The sequence below is a fragment of the Garra rufa genome, chromosome 3 (assembly GCF_049309525.1).
Source record: "Garra rufa chromosome 3, GarRuf1.0, whole genome shotgun sequence".
In the NCBI taxonomy this organism is placed as follows: Eukaryota; Metazoa; Chordata; class Actinopteri; order Cypriniformes; family Cyprinidae; genus Garra; species Garra rufa.
In genome coordinates, this window is record NC_133363.1 from 58820366 (window position 1) to 58837629 (window position 17264).

At 26.8% G+C, this 17264-nt stretch overlaps 1 protein-coding gene across 1 annotated transcript in view; it reads right to left on the reverse strand.

Moving 5' to 3' along the window:
* The window catches only part of LOC141331681 (elongation factor-like GTPase 1), a 115241-nt gene extending 98811 nt beyond the window's left edge, over nucleotides 1-16430 (reverse strand). Inside the window, exons 1-4 of the mRNA XM_073836718.1 lie at nucleotides 16354-16430; nucleotides 15227-15363; nucleotides 10019-10141; nucleotides 6693-6792 (exon numbers count right to left, since the gene is read on the reverse strand). Of these exons, the coding sequence (XP_073692819.1) occupies nucleotides 6693-6792; nucleotides 10019-10141; nucleotides 15227-15363; nucleotides 16354-16379 (386 nt within the window). The 5' untranslated portion in view covers nucleotides 16380-16430. The remainder of the gene's footprint in view (nucleotides 1-6692; nucleotides 6793-10018; nucleotides 10142-15226; nucleotides 15364-16353) is intronic.
* Nucleotides 16431-17264: the final 834 nt, after the last annotated feature.

Consider the following 17264-nt stretch of genomic DNA (forward strand, 5'->3'; position numbering starts at 1 on the left):
ACACAGCAGCACAAATTTGCGCTCAAACACATACATTACACAGAGAGCGAGCGAGCGAGCGCGGTGCCGTATCGATCAACTGCTACATCACTGTTTGGCCAAGGTCCATTAAGTTTGTAGAACCCAAGGGCTATGGCAAACTTACTCAAACATACACACAGATCTATTATTCAGGATCCTAGAGCTCTCGTCCTAGACAAAAGCCTGAAGGAATGTGCACAGGATTGCTTTTGGAAAATCTTTGATCATTTGGAACCAAACCTAAATAAATTCAAATGGGAATTAAATAAGATTCCACCTGGAATTTCCATTTTTTTCCTATATTTTTAGATTTTATTGTGCAATTTTTATCAGAACTTTACTTACACTATCAGACAAAAATAATTATGCTTTTTTTTTAATGTCGTTTTAAAATATTTGTAATGTAAATTATGTAAAATATAATATTGTGGAATATTATTAAAATTTAAAATAACTTATCTTTTTTTAATGTTATTTAAAATGCATTTTTTGTAACTTTTAATATATTAACCACCAGTTTTTAACATTGACAATAATAACCATTATTAATAAGTGAGCACTTTTTAAAATATTTGTAATGTAAATTATGTAAAATATATTATTGTGGAATATTATTAAAATTTAAAATAACTATTATCTCTTTGAATATAATTTAAAATGCATTTTTTGTAACTTTTAATTATATTAACCACCAGTTTTTAACATTAACAATAATAACCATTATTAATAAGTGAGCACTTTTTAAAATATTTGTAATGTAAATTATGTAAAATATATTATTGTGGAATATTATTAAAATTTAAAATAACTATTATCTCTTTGAATATAATTTAAAATGCATTTTTTGTAACTTTTAATTATATTAACCACCAGTTTTTAACATTAACAATAATAACCATTATTAATAAGTGAGCACTTTTTAAAATATTTGTAATGTAAATTATGTAAAAATATAATATTATGGAATATTATTAAAATTTAAAATAACTTATCTTTTTTAATGTTATTTAAAATGCATTTTTTTGTAACTTCTAATATATTAACCACCAGTTTTTAACATTGACAATAATAACCATTATTAATAAGTGAGCACTTTTTGAAATATTTGTAATGTAAATTATTTAAAAATATAATATTGTGGAATATTATTATAATTTAAAATAACTGTTATCTCTTTGAATATTATTTAAAATGTATTTTTTACATTTAATTATATTAACCACCAGTTTTTAACATTAACAATAATAACCATTATTATTAAGTGAGCACTTTTTGAAATATTTGTAATGTAAATTATGTAAAATATAATATTGTGGAATATTACTCAAATTTAAAATAACTTATCTTTTTTAATGTTATTTAAAATGCATTTTTGTAACTTCTAATATATTAACCACAGGTTTTTAACATTGACAATAATAACCATTATTATTAATTGAGCACTTTTTGAAATATTTGTAATGTAAATTATTTAAAAATATAATATTGTGGAATATTATTATAATTTAAAATAACTGTTATCTGTTTGAATATTATTTAAAATGCATCTTTTTTTACATTTAATTATATTAACCACCAGTTTTTAACATTAACAATAATAACCATTATTAATAAGTGAGCACTTTTTAAAATATTTGTAATGTAAATTATGTAAAATATAAGATTGTGGAATATTATTATTATTATTTAAAATAACTGTTATCTATTTGAAGATTATTTAAAATGCATTTTTTTTACTTTGTAAAATTTTTCACAAACCACCAGTTTTTAACATTGACAATAATAATCATTATAAAGTGAGCACCAATAATAGTTGCTAATAATTAAGCATTAATTAATTAAGCATATCAGAGCGTTTTCTAAAGGATCACGTGACACTCAAGACTAATGGAGTAATGATGCTGAAAATTCAGCTTTGCATGGAAGAAATAAATTACATTTTAAAATATATATAAGTTGAAAACAGTTATTTTATTATATATTATATATTTAATTGCAAAAATATTTAAGAATTTTTATTTATGATCAAATAAATGCAGCCTTAGAGCATAAGAGACTTTTAAAAACAACAACAACAATAATAATAATAAAAATCTTACCAAGCCCAAACCTTTGCATGCCAATTAACTTTTCCAAAATAAACATTATTTCTTAGTTTTGTTTGTTTGTTTTTACTTACTTATAATAATATTGTTATTATTTATTTTTTTATTTATTTTTTTTTTACTTTTGACTGGTAGTGTTTCTGGTACTGGAATAATCTTTTTCTAAGGAAATCATTCAGGATCAATTTGCAATTTTTTTCTTCTTTTTTTTTTTTTACACTGAAAGATTCCAGCATAATTCGTTTTTTTATTTTTGTTGTGCAACTTTTATCTACTTACATTATCAGACAAAATGTTTTTTTTTTAATGGCTTTTCAAAAAATATTTTAAATGCAAATTTTCTTATGCTCAGTGCTTCATTTATTTGATTAAAACTACAGTAAAAATAACATTTTGTGCAATATTATTACAATTTAAAATATATTTAAAATATATTCAAATTGACAAGTTATTTTAAATTGTAAAAATACATTATAAAAAGCCATTAAAAAAGCATACTTATTGTTGTCTGATAGTGTAAGTAGATAAAAACCAAAAAATAAATAAATAATAGTAATAAAAATACTAAAAATAACTATGCTGTGGAATCTTTCAGTGTAAAAAAAAAAGAAAGAAAGAAAATTCATCCCGATTGATTTCCTTAAAAAAAAAAATTATTCCAGTACATAAAGAATAATAATCCACAGAATAATTATTTATTTATTTAATTTACATAAAAAATACATTTTTAAAAAGCCATTTAAAAAAGCATAATTAATAATAAATAATATTGCACCAAAAAATAAATACAAAAATTGCACCAAAAAATAAATACAAATACTAAAAATAATTAAGCTGTGGAATCGTTCAATGTATAAAAAAAAAAGAAAAGAAAAGAAAAATTCATCCTGATTGATTTCCTTAGAAAAAGGTTATTCCAGTACATAAATAAATGTAATTTTAAAGTATATTCAAATAGAAAACAGTTATATAAACCCTAATAATATTTTACAACACTTCTGATTTAAGCAGTATTTTTGATCAAATAAATGAAGCTTTGGTGAGCATTTATTTAAGAAATATTATTATTATTTAAAAAAATTTTAATTATTAAAATTATTATTTAGTATTATTTAAAAAATAAAAATCTTACCAACCCCAAACCTTTGCATGCCAATTAATTTTTTCAAAATAAAAAAATACTCAAAATTACTTTTTCAAAATTATTTCAGCTTATTTTTTTACTAACTTAATAATCTTAATTATGTCAAACTTTAAGTGTTAGTGTTTATGGTACTGGAATAATGTCTTTATAAGAAAAATCAATCAGGATCAAAATACTGAAAGATTTCCTTTAAACGTCCTACTATGCAAATCCAGAACTTTATAGCTATAGCTATAGCTGGGAACAAAGGGCTTTAGATTTTTGATTTACTTGATATTAATTTCACACTCTATTATACAAATCGTTCAGTCACAGGACAGATCACAATCTAAGACAGTTGATTTTGCCAGCGTGTGTAGTTATTTAGTCTCTGCAGAGCGGTAAAGCCAGGATCCAAAATGAACACCCACCAAGGGCAAATGCAAGTAAATAAACCATTTTAGGAATTGCAACATTTTTGCACATGGTTTGAGTCGGAATGACAGCCTAATCTTCCCTGATGTAAATTATGTGAGCGACTCGAATCAAAGTCCTATAAACCATCTACAAAAGAAAACATCTGTCCTGACTCTTTCCTCAGAGGAAGATTTAACATCGGACGTTTATCTATCATGCCCAAAGGCTGTTTGCTCCAGAACACCATGTGGAGACACATATGTGGAATGTTCCTCACATTAAGCCACCAAAACAAAAATATGAAAAACAAAATCACAACGTGTCTTCATATTTATGTGACAAGAGACAGAAAGTCTCATTTTTGCATGTGATGCTCCATGAGAGTCACAAAACAACCTTCAAGAGCATTTGCTTCACATAAGGGTAAAAAGCTAAATAATCCCATCGCCACAAGGACACAAATATGCTCTTCTAAGACAAAATAATGTAAACTAGAAGAATTCAGATCTTGCACGTTACTTTTTAAACTTAAACTACTAAGTTTGCATTGTGTCAGAAAGCTGAATGGTCCTTAGGCTCACAAAACTACTAACAAAAATGATGTAAAATACATTATGTCTTGTAATAAATATTTATGTTTTTTATGCCTTGTAGTAAATATTTATGGCTGGTACATTTTCACATGCCATTAGCTTGCACTGCAAAAAGTTAAAGATCTTTTGAACAACTTTATGAGATTTTGCAAACAGTGTTTTAACAGATCTAGTTTTTTATATGTGCTATGCCAAAAACGCATATTAAAAATAAAAACAAACCAACATCTTTAAATTAATTATATTTTATAAAATGTGAAACAAACTACATACATATTTTCTTTTCTCTAAAACATATTGTTGGCACCCAAAAAACTAAATTTTATTACCATTCATATTGTGTGATTTTTTATTTTTTATATATATAAGTGATAAGTGGTTCACCAAGTTAAGTTGCCCCTGAGATAGAGATATGATTTAAGATTTGATTAAAGATTTTACAATTATAAGGTTTAAGATTCAATTTAATAATTTAACAATATATTTACACATTCATGTTAATGCTGACATGGCATGCAGGGTAAGAAATAAAATACTTTATCTTTTTAGTAAGTCTTTTCAGTAATTTCTTTAATTTTTTTTTTTACTTAATGAACCCTCTGTAATTCACTCACAAACCCCAGTTTGAAAATATTGGAAATTTGCATATATAATATTAGTTCAAAGTTTCCAAAATTGTCATCACCTGTATTACCCTGCAAAAAAATAAATAATAAAAAATCTGAGTGTTCTTTTAGTATCACTGATATGCTATCATATTTTTATTAATATTTTATTATTATTATTATTAATATTTTGTTTTAATTTTCAAGTTTAGTTTTAGTAATTTTGTTTTGTTTTTGTTTTGTCATTTTTAGTATTTTAGCATTTTTGCATATTTATATATTTATTTATATCATCAATACAGTTTTTTTTTCTATTTCATTTTGAGTTTTCAATGCCTTGGCAACTAACTGAAATAAAGCTTTGTTTTAAATAATTACATTTATTTAAGTTAACATTTATTCAAGTAACAAAAATGTTTTTATATATAAATATTCAAATACACACAGAAACTCATAGATCTTCACTATTGCCTGCCAAAATATGAAAAATAAAATAAAATAATAAGAAATACAATTTATTATTTATTTTACAATTTATTATTATATGTATTATTTATTTTAAGGAATATCACAACCTTTTTGTGAAGCACTTTGCCAAAAAAATTAATAAAATAAATAAGAAATACAATTTATTATTTTTATTATTTATTTTAAGGAATATTACAACCTCTGTTGCACAGCACTTTGCCAAAAAAGAAAGAAAGAAAGAAAATAAAGAAAAATTTAATTAAAAATTATTCAAATACACACAGAAACTCATAGGTCTTTACTATAGCCTGCCAAAATATGAAAAATAAAATAATAGGAAATACAATGTATTATTTATTTTACAATTTATTATTATATTTATTATTTATTTTAAGGAATATCACAACCTCTGTTGTGCAACACTTTGCCAAAAAAATAAAATAAAATAAATAAGAATAAGAAATACTATTTATGATTTATTTTACAATTAATTATTATATTTATTATTTATTTTAAGGAATATCACAACCTCTGTAGAGCAGCATTTTGCCAATAAAATAAAATAAATAAGAATAAGAATTACAAATTATTATTTATTTTACAATTTAATATTAATTATTTTAAGGAATATCACAACCTCTGTTGTGCAGGACTTTGGCAAAAAAATAAAAATAAATTAAAACTAAAAATGTTGTGGTTTTAATTTTAGTTTAGATTCAGTTTTAGTTAACTAATAAATCATAAATAAAAAGAAAACAAGCAGATGGAATAAAAATAGAATAGAGTGCTAATGTTATAAATATTTTTTATTCATTTTTTTTTAAATAAAACCAGTTTTAAGAACATGGTTGTATTTATATTTATTTGTAGCAATAGCCAAAAACACATTGTATGAGTCAAAATTATCGATTTTTTTTTAATGGCAAAAATCATTAGGATATTAAGTAAAGATCATGTTCCATGAAGATATTTTGTAAATTTCCAACCATAAATATATCAAACCTTAATTTTTATTAGAAATACGCATGGCTAAGAAGTTCATTTGAAAAACTTTAAAGGCGATTTTCTCAGTATTTCAATTTTTTTGCAACCTCAGTGCCCTTATTTATTCAGCTTTCAGATGATGTATAAATCTCTATTTAAAAAAAAAAATTGACCCTTATGACTGGTTTTGTAGTCCAGGGTCACAATAAAACAAGATAGAACTGAAATAGTTAACTCTAATAACCCCGTATCAGAACAGGCCATGTTTCTATCGCTCTATAACTAATTTCGATCTGAAAATAAACCACAGGCAACACCGGGAAACAGACATTTGCTTTAGATAACACATGAACACACAAATCTGCAAGTTCAATACCTCTGTTTGTTTCGTGGCAGAGTTTTGGAGTCCACCGCAAACATCTTTGACACAAAGACGATTACCGGCGCTGTCTCATCAGCCGAACAATCTAGAAATGCTACAGGGGACAAACACACAGAGCAAACAGATTAAAGAGGAAGTCTTATTTAATGCCAGCAACACCAATGTAATTGTACAATTCGGACTTTGAACACAATGCGGATGGGACACGGTGTGGTCTTCTTCATATGAATACGAAATCAAACAAATTTCACACCTAAGCGCCATCAGAAATGCCTTTAAAGCGTGATATTGCAAACCCTAAGCCAGTATTGAGGAGCGCTTCTCTTTTAACGCACGAGCTCAAAGAAACTTCAGCCTGAGGCCACATGAAATTAAAAGCATCCTGCTATTACACAAACTCTTGTCGGGATTGTGTGAAAGCTGGAGAAACAGATGCCCCCCGGCAACTTTTACCACAGACGGCTGCAAAACTTGTTTAATCAACCACAGGTTCTTCAGTGTGCTTTAGCACTTTAGATTTCACAAAGAACCTGCGTATCAAGAACCCAATTTCAGCAGATTAAAAAAGTTCTTGATGTTTCATTTATAGCTTTTCAGATCAGAATTTTAGGATCATATGTGACCCTGGACCACAAAACCAGTCATAAGGTTAAATTTGACAAAACTGAGATTTATACATCATATGAAAGCTCAATAAATAAGCTTTCTATTGATGTATGGTTTGTTAGGATAGGACAATATTTGGCCGAGATACATCTATTTGAAAATCTGGAATCTGAGGGTGCAAAAAAATCAAAAAGACTGAGAAAATCACCTTTAAAGTTGTCCAAATTAGGTTCTTAACAATGCATATTACAAATCAAAAATTACATTTTGATATGTTTACAGTAGGAATTTTACAAAAAATCTTCATGGAACATGAACTTTACTTAATTTCTTAATGATTTTTGGCATAAAAGAAAAATCAAAAATTTTGACCCATGCAATGTATTTTTGGCTATTGCTACAAATATACCCCAGCAACTTAAGACTGGTTTTGTGGTCCAGGGTCACATATATCCCCTATACTGGCCTCTCTACACTGGCTACCTGTTCACTGCAGAATAAAATATAAGGTGCTTTTGTATACTTTTAAGGCCTTACATGGACTGGCACCAAAATATATTTCTGAACTTGTAAATTTTCATTATCCAAAGAGATCTTTAAGATCTCAAGACCAGCTGCTCCTTGAAATTCCTCGGTCACGTCTAAAAACCAAAGGAGATCGTGCCTTCTCCGTGGCTGCTCCAAAGTTGTGGAATGCATTACCAGCATCTGTCAGACTGTCTACCTCTGTTAGCATGTTTAAAATCCATCTTAAGGCTTATCTGTTTGACGAGGCTTTTACGGCTGAATAAGGACTATTGATTCGAATTAGATGCGTTTAGTTTTGATCTACTTCTATCTGCTTTCCTATATTTTTATTCTGTCGATTTTTGTATTTATTCTACAGTGTTTTTATCTGTGTTTCTATATTATTATCATCTATATCTGTGCTTTTTATTATGTTTATAGAGTTGTACTGCACTTTGGTACACGTTGTGTTTTTTAAGGTGCTTAACAAATAAAATTTGATTTGATTTGAACCTCTGTTGTGCAGCACTTTGCTAAAAAAAAAAAGAAAAAAAAAAGAAAAGAAAGAAACATTAAATTAAATTAATTTATTTTACAATTTATTATTATCCGTTTTATTTATTTTAAGGAATATCACAACCTCTGTTGCACAGCACTTTGCTGAAAAAAAAATTAAATAAATAAATAAAATAAAATAAATTAAATTAAATTAAAAATGATTAAAATACACACAGAAACTCATAGGTCTTCACCATAGCCTGCGAAAAAAAAAAAAAAAAATCAATTTATTATTTATTTTACAATTTATTATTATATTTATTATTTATTTTAAGGAATATCACAACCTTTATTCTGTTGTGCAGCACTTTGCCAAAAATAAAGAAAAAAAAAGAAAATAAAGAAACATTAAATTAAATTAAATAATAAGAAATACAATTTATAATTTATTTTACAATTTATTATTATATGTTTTATTTATTTTAAGGAATATCACAACCTCTGTTGCACAGCACTTTGCTGAAAAAAAAAATTAAATAAATAAATAAAATTAAATAAATTAAATTAAAAATGATTAAAATACACACAGAAACTCATAGGTCTTCACCATAGCCTGCAAAAAATATTTAAAAAAAAATCAATTTATTATTTATGTTACAATTTATTATTATATTTATTTATTTATTTTAAGGAATATCACAACCTTTATTCTGTTGTGCAGCACTTTGCCAAAAATAAAAAAAATAATAAAATAAAATACAATTTAAAAAAATAAATAAATCAAAATAAAATAAATTAAAGATTTATTTAAACACACAGAAACTCTTCACTATTACCTGCCAAAATATGACTTTATCTAACTTGAAGAATTCTGACAGAAATAAATTTATATTGCACAGTATAATAGACTTAAATAATAGGAAAAAAAAGAATTAAAAATAGAATAAAAAATACAATTTCTTATTTACTTTACAATTTATTATTTTATTTATTATTTATTTAAGGAATATCACAACCTCTTAACAACCACTTTCCAAAAAACAAAATAAAATCTTACATTTTAATTTAATTTTAAAAGAGGAACTAAATTCATAGTTTTATAAATAGATTTGATAACCAATGTTTTTAATAGTAAATCTGTAATCTGTATATAAATGTCCAGATATGCAAATAAAAATATTCTGTTATACCATTAAACCATAATTCTTCAAATATTTTTGTCATGTTTTTGTCATGCTTTTTAATTTCTGGGTTAGTATGTTTTACAATAAAATACAATTTTAAAATTTCTACTGCAAAATCTGTGTTTAATAATTCAATGTGTTGCTTGCCATTTCTTTGTAATTATTGGTCAAATTTACTAGCAACTTCTAAGTAAAAATAATTTTAAAACTAAATCCCACACCATTTTTTTTTCAGTGTACAGCTTTAAAAAAGCCACACTAAAATGTGGAGCTATTCAATCCAAATACAGTTCAAAGAGCACTGACGGACAGGTGCTGTAGCCCTCGAAAGCTTCCAGTGGGCAGAAAGTGCTAGAAAGGATCTGAGGGCACCGTTTTCATGTGAAAATAGCACATGCGTGTAATACGAGTGTGAGTTTTCAAAACGGTGTATTCACAGATAGAGACTGACAGCAGGAAACACTGTGTGAATCACATCCTCTGCTTACAGGTTCTCTGCTGCTGCAGCCGTTAACACGCACTCACCCTTTTTTAGCTCCTGCGTTTTCTCGGGCAGAGAGTCGAACCTGCGCACTCCCACGCTCATCAGCTTTTCCACTCTCTCAGCCGAGATCTCAGCTGGGCTGGGCAGCTTTTCACACACCATTGCTGAGTAACAGTTAAAGAAAACACACTCCACTGGCATTTTCCACAAACAGGGTACAAAATAGGCCAATCATGTAATCATGAAAAAAGTTCTTATCTTCAAAAAACATTGCTTGTCAACCTCAGGATGTAAATGTAAAAAATGTATGCTTTTACAGGGTTTTAAAATCATTTGTATGGGGCTGTTAGCAAATCTGCACAAAAAATAAATAAATAAAGTAAATATTCATAGTAATAAAGTAAAATAATAAAATAATGTTTTTTGGTGTATTTATTTTATATATAAAATGTCACGTGATCCTTTAGAAATCATTCTAATATGATAATTTGTTAAAACAATATATATTTCTAATTTATATTGTTAGACAATATATATAATAAATACAATTTGGTATTAAAATAAATTATATTTTACAATGTATTATTATATTTACTATTTATTTTAAGGAATATCATAACCTTAATTGAGCAGTACTATGCCAAAAAATAAAATAAAATAAAATAAAATAAAAGTAATACTGATCTCAAACTTTTGAATGGTACTGTAATTATTTAACACATTTTAACATGAATACATAATAAAATAAAATAAAATAAAATAAAATAGTCATACTGATTAATACAACATATAATAACAATTAAATAAAATATTTATGATTAATTAATAATTAATTACCAGAAATTAAAAAAAGTAAAATTTGTTATTAAAATAAACAGTATTCGACAATTTATTATAATATTTCTTTAATTGTTTTAAGGAATATTATAACCTCTGTTGAGCAGTAATTTGCCAAAAAATAAAATAATAAAATAAGTATTTCTGATCTCAAACTTTTGAATGGTACTGTACTTATTTAATACATTTAAACAATACATAAAATTAAAATAAAATAAAATAAAATAAAATAACTGTAAGTCATACTGATCCCAAACTTCTGAATGGTACTGTACTTAATACATTTTAATATTAATACAAAAAATAAAATAAAATATTTATAATTAAATTAATTACAAGAAATTAAAATAAGAAAAATGTATTATTTAAATAAATATCATTTGACAATTTATTATTATACTTATTTATTTAAAGGAATATTATAATTTCTATCAAATAATCAGTAATTTGCCAAAAAATACAATAAAATACAAATTAAATAATAAAATTACATTAAATAAGTAATACTGATCTCAAACTTTTGAATGGTACTGTACTTATTTAATTCATGTTAACATTAATACATAAAATAAAATATAATATAAATAAGTCATACTCATCCCACACCTCTGAATGGTATTGTACTTAAAACATTTTGATATTAATACAAAAAATAATTAAAAAATAAATTAAAATAAATTAAATTAAATTACACTAAATTAAATTAAATTACACTAAACTAAATTAAAATAAAATAAAAATAAGTCATACTGATCCCAAACTTTTAAATGGTATTGTACTTAAAACATTTTGATATTAATACAAAAAATAATAAAAAAAATAAATTAAAATAAATTAAATTAAATTACACTAAATTAAATTAAATTAAAATAAAATAAAATAAAGTCATACTGATCCCAAACTTTTAAATGGTACTGTACTAAATACATTTTAATATTAATTTTAAAAAAATTATAATGACATTAAAATTAAATTAAATAAGTCATACTAATCCCAAACTTTTGAATCGCACTGTACTTATTTAATACATTTTAATATTAATACAAAAAATAAAATAAAACTAAGTTAAATAAAAAAAATATGGTACTGTACTTATTATTATAAAACTAAGAAAAATATTATATTCCTTAGATTCAAATTTTTTTTTTCTTACAATAACTTTGGTAACAGTGGAACATTAGACGAACACAATTATGTCAGAAGTCAAGAAGATCAAGACTTGTGAGGTGAGACAAAAAAAGTTAGTTTCTCTAATATATCTAGCAGTTCTCACTACTAAAAAGCACAGGTTTGTGCCTGTAATGCCTTAAAACTAATGGTTCACCCGACTGTGAAAAGTTCCAACTACTTTCTATTCATAAAAAAACAACACGCAAACATAAAGCACCTGCCAAGTGGGCCAAAATTGTGCATTTGTGAAGTATTTTGAGAATCAGTCAATTACATGTTTAGGGGAACAACTGACATTTTACCAAAACCGCTAATCGCAGTGGCGTGTCACTCCAAGCACCTGTCACAGCAGTAATTGCGAGGCGGGTCTGCGTCAATCATATCGGAGTCTAATAACGGCCGGTTGTGCGTTTCCTCCCCGTACAGCTGGTGAGATCACGGCAGGACGGCTGACGGCTGAGGAGGTGGACAACACCAGTCAAATGCCTAGTGCTGATGGGGCTAACGTCACAGGAGGTTGTATATAATTATCTGAGGACTGTGTTGTACGTTTCTAGAATCTATACTGTGAAATTCAGACTTTAGGACACAGGATCAAGAGATTAAATTAATCTTTATATGCAAAATGTCTTCCCTTCTGCTTTGTTTTACTCAAACATTGTATCTAGGAGGATTTAAAGTTGATCCTACTACAAAGAACGGCTACTTAATATAATTATGTGACTCAAATTACAAGTTACGCCTGCCTGAGAGAAACAATGCCAGAACTGGCTTGTCTACAAAAAATGCTGATAAAGTTTACATTTATAGGGCTGATATCTTTAATCTGTTTCTCATCTACTGTATTTGTCTCCTTTATTTCCTAGTTTATCAGAGACTGCAGTTACAGTTCACTAAGGGTCGATCGATATGTTTATTTCACAGCAGATGCCGATAGCAATTATTACAGATCAAGTAGACCGATAACCAGTGTTTTGAACCGATATGTGACCCTGGACCACAAAACCAGTCATAAGGTTAAATTTTACAAAGCTGAGATATATACATCATATGAAAGCTCGATAAATAAGCTTTCTATTGATGTATGGTTTGTTAGGATAGGACAATATTTGGCCGAGATACATCTATTTGAAAATCTGAAATCTAAGGGTGCAAAAAATCAAAATACTGAGAAAATCACCTTTACAGTTGTCCAAATTAAGTTCTTAGCAATGCATATTACTAATCAAAAATTACATTTTGATAGGTTTACAGTAGGAATTTTACAAAAAATCTTCATGGAACATGATCTTTACTTAATTTCCCAATGATTTTTGACATAAAAGAAAAATCAATATTTTTGACCCATACTATGTATTTTTGACTATTGCAACAAATACCCCAGCGACTTAAGACTGGTTTTGTGCTCCAGGGTCACATATATACAATGCTGCTCAAAAGTTTGGGATCAGTAAGATTTTTAATGGTTTTTAAAGTAATTTCTTATGCTCATCAAGACTGCATTTATTTAATCAAAACTACAGAAAAAAATGTAATATAGTGAAATATTATTTCAATTTAAAATAACTGTTTTCTATGTGAACGTATTTCAAAATGTAATTTATTCCTGTGATACAAAGCTACATTTTCAGCATCATTATTCCAGCCTTCAGTGTCACATGATCCTTCAGAAATCATTCTAATATGCTGATTTATTATCAATGTTATGCTGTTTAATATTAATTTTTTTTTAGGATTCTTTGATCAATAAAAGTTAAAAAGAACAGCATTTATTTAAAATAGAAAGGTTCTCTAACAATATACACTAGTGTTCAAAAGTTTGTGGTCAGTACATTTTTATTCTTTCTTTTTTTTTTAAGAAATTAATATTTTTACCCACCAAGGATGTGTTAAATTAATAAAAAGTGATAGCATAGATTTACACTGTTAGAATTTATATTTTGAATAAATGCTGTTCTTTTAAACTTGTTATTCATCAAAGAATCCTGAAAAAAAAAAAAATCAGAGGTTCCAAAAAAATATTTTTCTAATATGTTTCTAACATTGATAATAAAAGTACTAAATCAGTATATTAGAAAGATTTCTGAAGGATCATGTGACACTTAATACTGGAGTAACAGCTGATGAAAATTCATCTTTGCATCACAGGAATAAATTATATTTTGAAGTATATTAATATAAAAAAAATGTATATTGTAATAACATTTTGCAATATTACAGTTTTCTGTATTTTTGATTAAATAATGCAGCCTAGATGAGCAGAAGAGACTTCTTTAAAAAACATTACAATCTTACTGATATCAAAATTTGATGTCTGTGTATGTTTGGTGTAAAAATGAAAATTAATGTCAAAATTTACAATAGCAAGGATTTAAGTTAAACATGCTTTTAAATCGGTTTCGAAAATGACTAATACTGATAACCATAGAAATGCTTAATATTGGCGCGGATAATCGGTCAGGACGATAATCAGTTGACCTCTACAGTTTACTATGCAAATGAATGTAGGATTATTTTTTAGCCAGCAAATCAGATATTAGATTGATTTCTGGAGGATCATGTGACTGGAGTAATAATGCTAAAAATTCAGTTTGGAAATCATAGAAATAAATTACATTTTTAAACATATTCAAATAGAAAACAGTTATTTTAAATAGTAAAAATATTCCAACATTTTTTGCTGTGTTTCGGATCAAATAGATCAGTGGTTTTCAACTCCAGTCCTCTGGGCCCACTGCTCTGCACATTTTGTATATCTCCCTCATTTAACATACAAAATGTGCAGAGCAGTGAACCTCAAGGACTGGAGTTGAGAACCACTGAAATAGATGCAGGCTTGATGAGCAAAACAGACTTCTTTAGAAAAAAAAAAAACATAAAAAAATCTTACTGTTCCAAAACTTTTGACTCGTAGTGTAAAATGTTTGCAAAATTATTAAGCAGCACAACTGTTTTCAAAATTGATAATAACAAAAAATATTTCTTGAGCCACAAATCAGGATCATGTGACATTGAAGACTGGAGTAATGATGCTGGAAATACAAATTTTCCAGTAAAAAAAAAATTGTAAAAAATTAAAATTTCAAATTAAATGTAGAAATAGTTGTTAAATTATTTCACAATGTTACTGATTTTGCTGCATGTGTAATCAAATAAATGCAGCTTTGGTGAGCATAAGAGATCTTCAAAAAAAAAGTTGTAAAAAATCTTTTGAAGGCTAGCGTTTATGTGGTAAAGGATACAGAGCACGGCTTGAGACACAGGAATCCATTGGCTACAGATGGCACTGAGGAGCACTCTAGGGTCTGAGTGTCTCAGGTCGCGAGACATGACCTTTAACCCCAGAGAGGTCACCATCTTCTCCACCTTTTCTTTGTCCCTGGAAAGGTGTAAACACAGTGTAAAAGACAGAGGAAATATACATTTAAAGGGAATTTCATTTTTAAAGGAAAAAAATGCATCGAATGCATTGATGAATTATGGACCACAATTATGCATTCAGAATAATCAGTGCAGTTTTATTTCATGACTCCAAGTACACCACGTTTTAATTTTGTTACGTGCTTTTGTCATTTTTATTAGTTTTATTATTTTATTTATGTTTTTGTTTTTTATCTTTACTTTATTTGTATTTAAATTATAATTCTACAAATTGTATTTTTTGTATTTTAGTATTTTTAGTAATTCTGCACTTTAAACTGAACTTTGCACTTCAAATTTACACTAGAAATTTTAAGTTTATTTCTATTAAAGGTTTACTTTTTGATTTTTTTTCAAGCTTTTTGAGTTAAATTTTTTAAATATTCTTTAATCCTTTTTTTATTTCAGCTACTTTTCAGTTAGCAGAAACTATTTTTAATTGATTTAGTTAAAAATAACACTGAAATAACACTGAAATTCATAACACTGTAATGCTTTTTTTTTTTGCAAATTTCCGTTTTTTGTATTATAGTATTTTTAGGAATTTTGCACTTTGGTAACTTATTTCTGTTACTCGCCAAGAAAGTAATATTAGTTGTAGTAGTTGTAGTAATTGTGTTACAGTGCTACATTTCATTAGCTTTCATTTATTTTTATTTCAGGTTTAGTAATCTTAGTATTTTAACTTAAACATTTTATTTGAGATTAATTTTAATTTTTTTAATCTTTATTTTAGCTACATTACAATTAATAAAAATTATATTTAACAGATTTAATTAATCTATAAATAACACCAAACCCCATACAAAAAAAAACATACAAAAAGGTGTTTATAATAAATAACTTTTTTTTTTTTTTTTTTTGCAGCACATTCAATTTCAGCATAGAAAGGTAAATCATAAATTGATGTAAATTTCTCATTTGTACAGTCAAATATATAGGAAGTTACCTTCTAGTGACCACGGCATCATACATACTCCAGATATTATCCAGGACAAGCTGCACAAACAGAGGTTTCTTTCCTTTGGACTGTGAAGACAAAGAGTTAATGAGCATGAAGTCTGTTAGGACAGTATATAGAAAAAAAGAATACACAACACACAAATGCACAAACTAAGCGAACCAGGGACTGTAAGGACTCATTAGCTGCTTTTAAGATTTGGAGCATAATAAAAAAAAATCTCTGATGTAAGTGAACAGGGTCAAACTCTTCACTAACATATGAGCTCAAATGAGTTTAAAAGACTTAAGTTAGGCTTGACTCAGTCCTTGTCAGTCCTGCATATCAATGCTGTCGTCTGGAGGTCACATCGCCCTGCATAACCAACTCTCTTTGAATAAGATCTGTCTGCCAGAGTGGAATAATGGCAGTGATTGATCAGTCTAGGATAAAGACATTTCTTTCGAGTGTTGTACGGCTGGCGAGCCAAATTATTTGATAACTGCTGACTGAGGCATAGATCTTTAAAGGATTCATTATTCAGATCAGATCCTTGTCCTGCATTTCTGTAAACAACTTCAATAAGAGTGTTCTTATTAACCAACGCACACAATATCCTCATACTGTTTATGCGACAATGACAAGTGAACTTCAGGATATAAACTGCCACTCAAAAGTTTGGGATCAGTAAGATTTTTAATGGTTTTTAAAGTAATTTCTTATGCTCATCAAGGCTGCTTTTATTTAATCAAAAATACAGAAAAATAATTATATTGTGAAATATTATTTCAATTTAAAATAACTGCTTTCTATGTGAATATATTTTGAAGTGTAATTTATTCCTGTGATCAAATCTGCATTTTCAGCATCATTACTGCAATCTCCAGTGTCACATGATCTTTCAGAAATCATTCTAATAT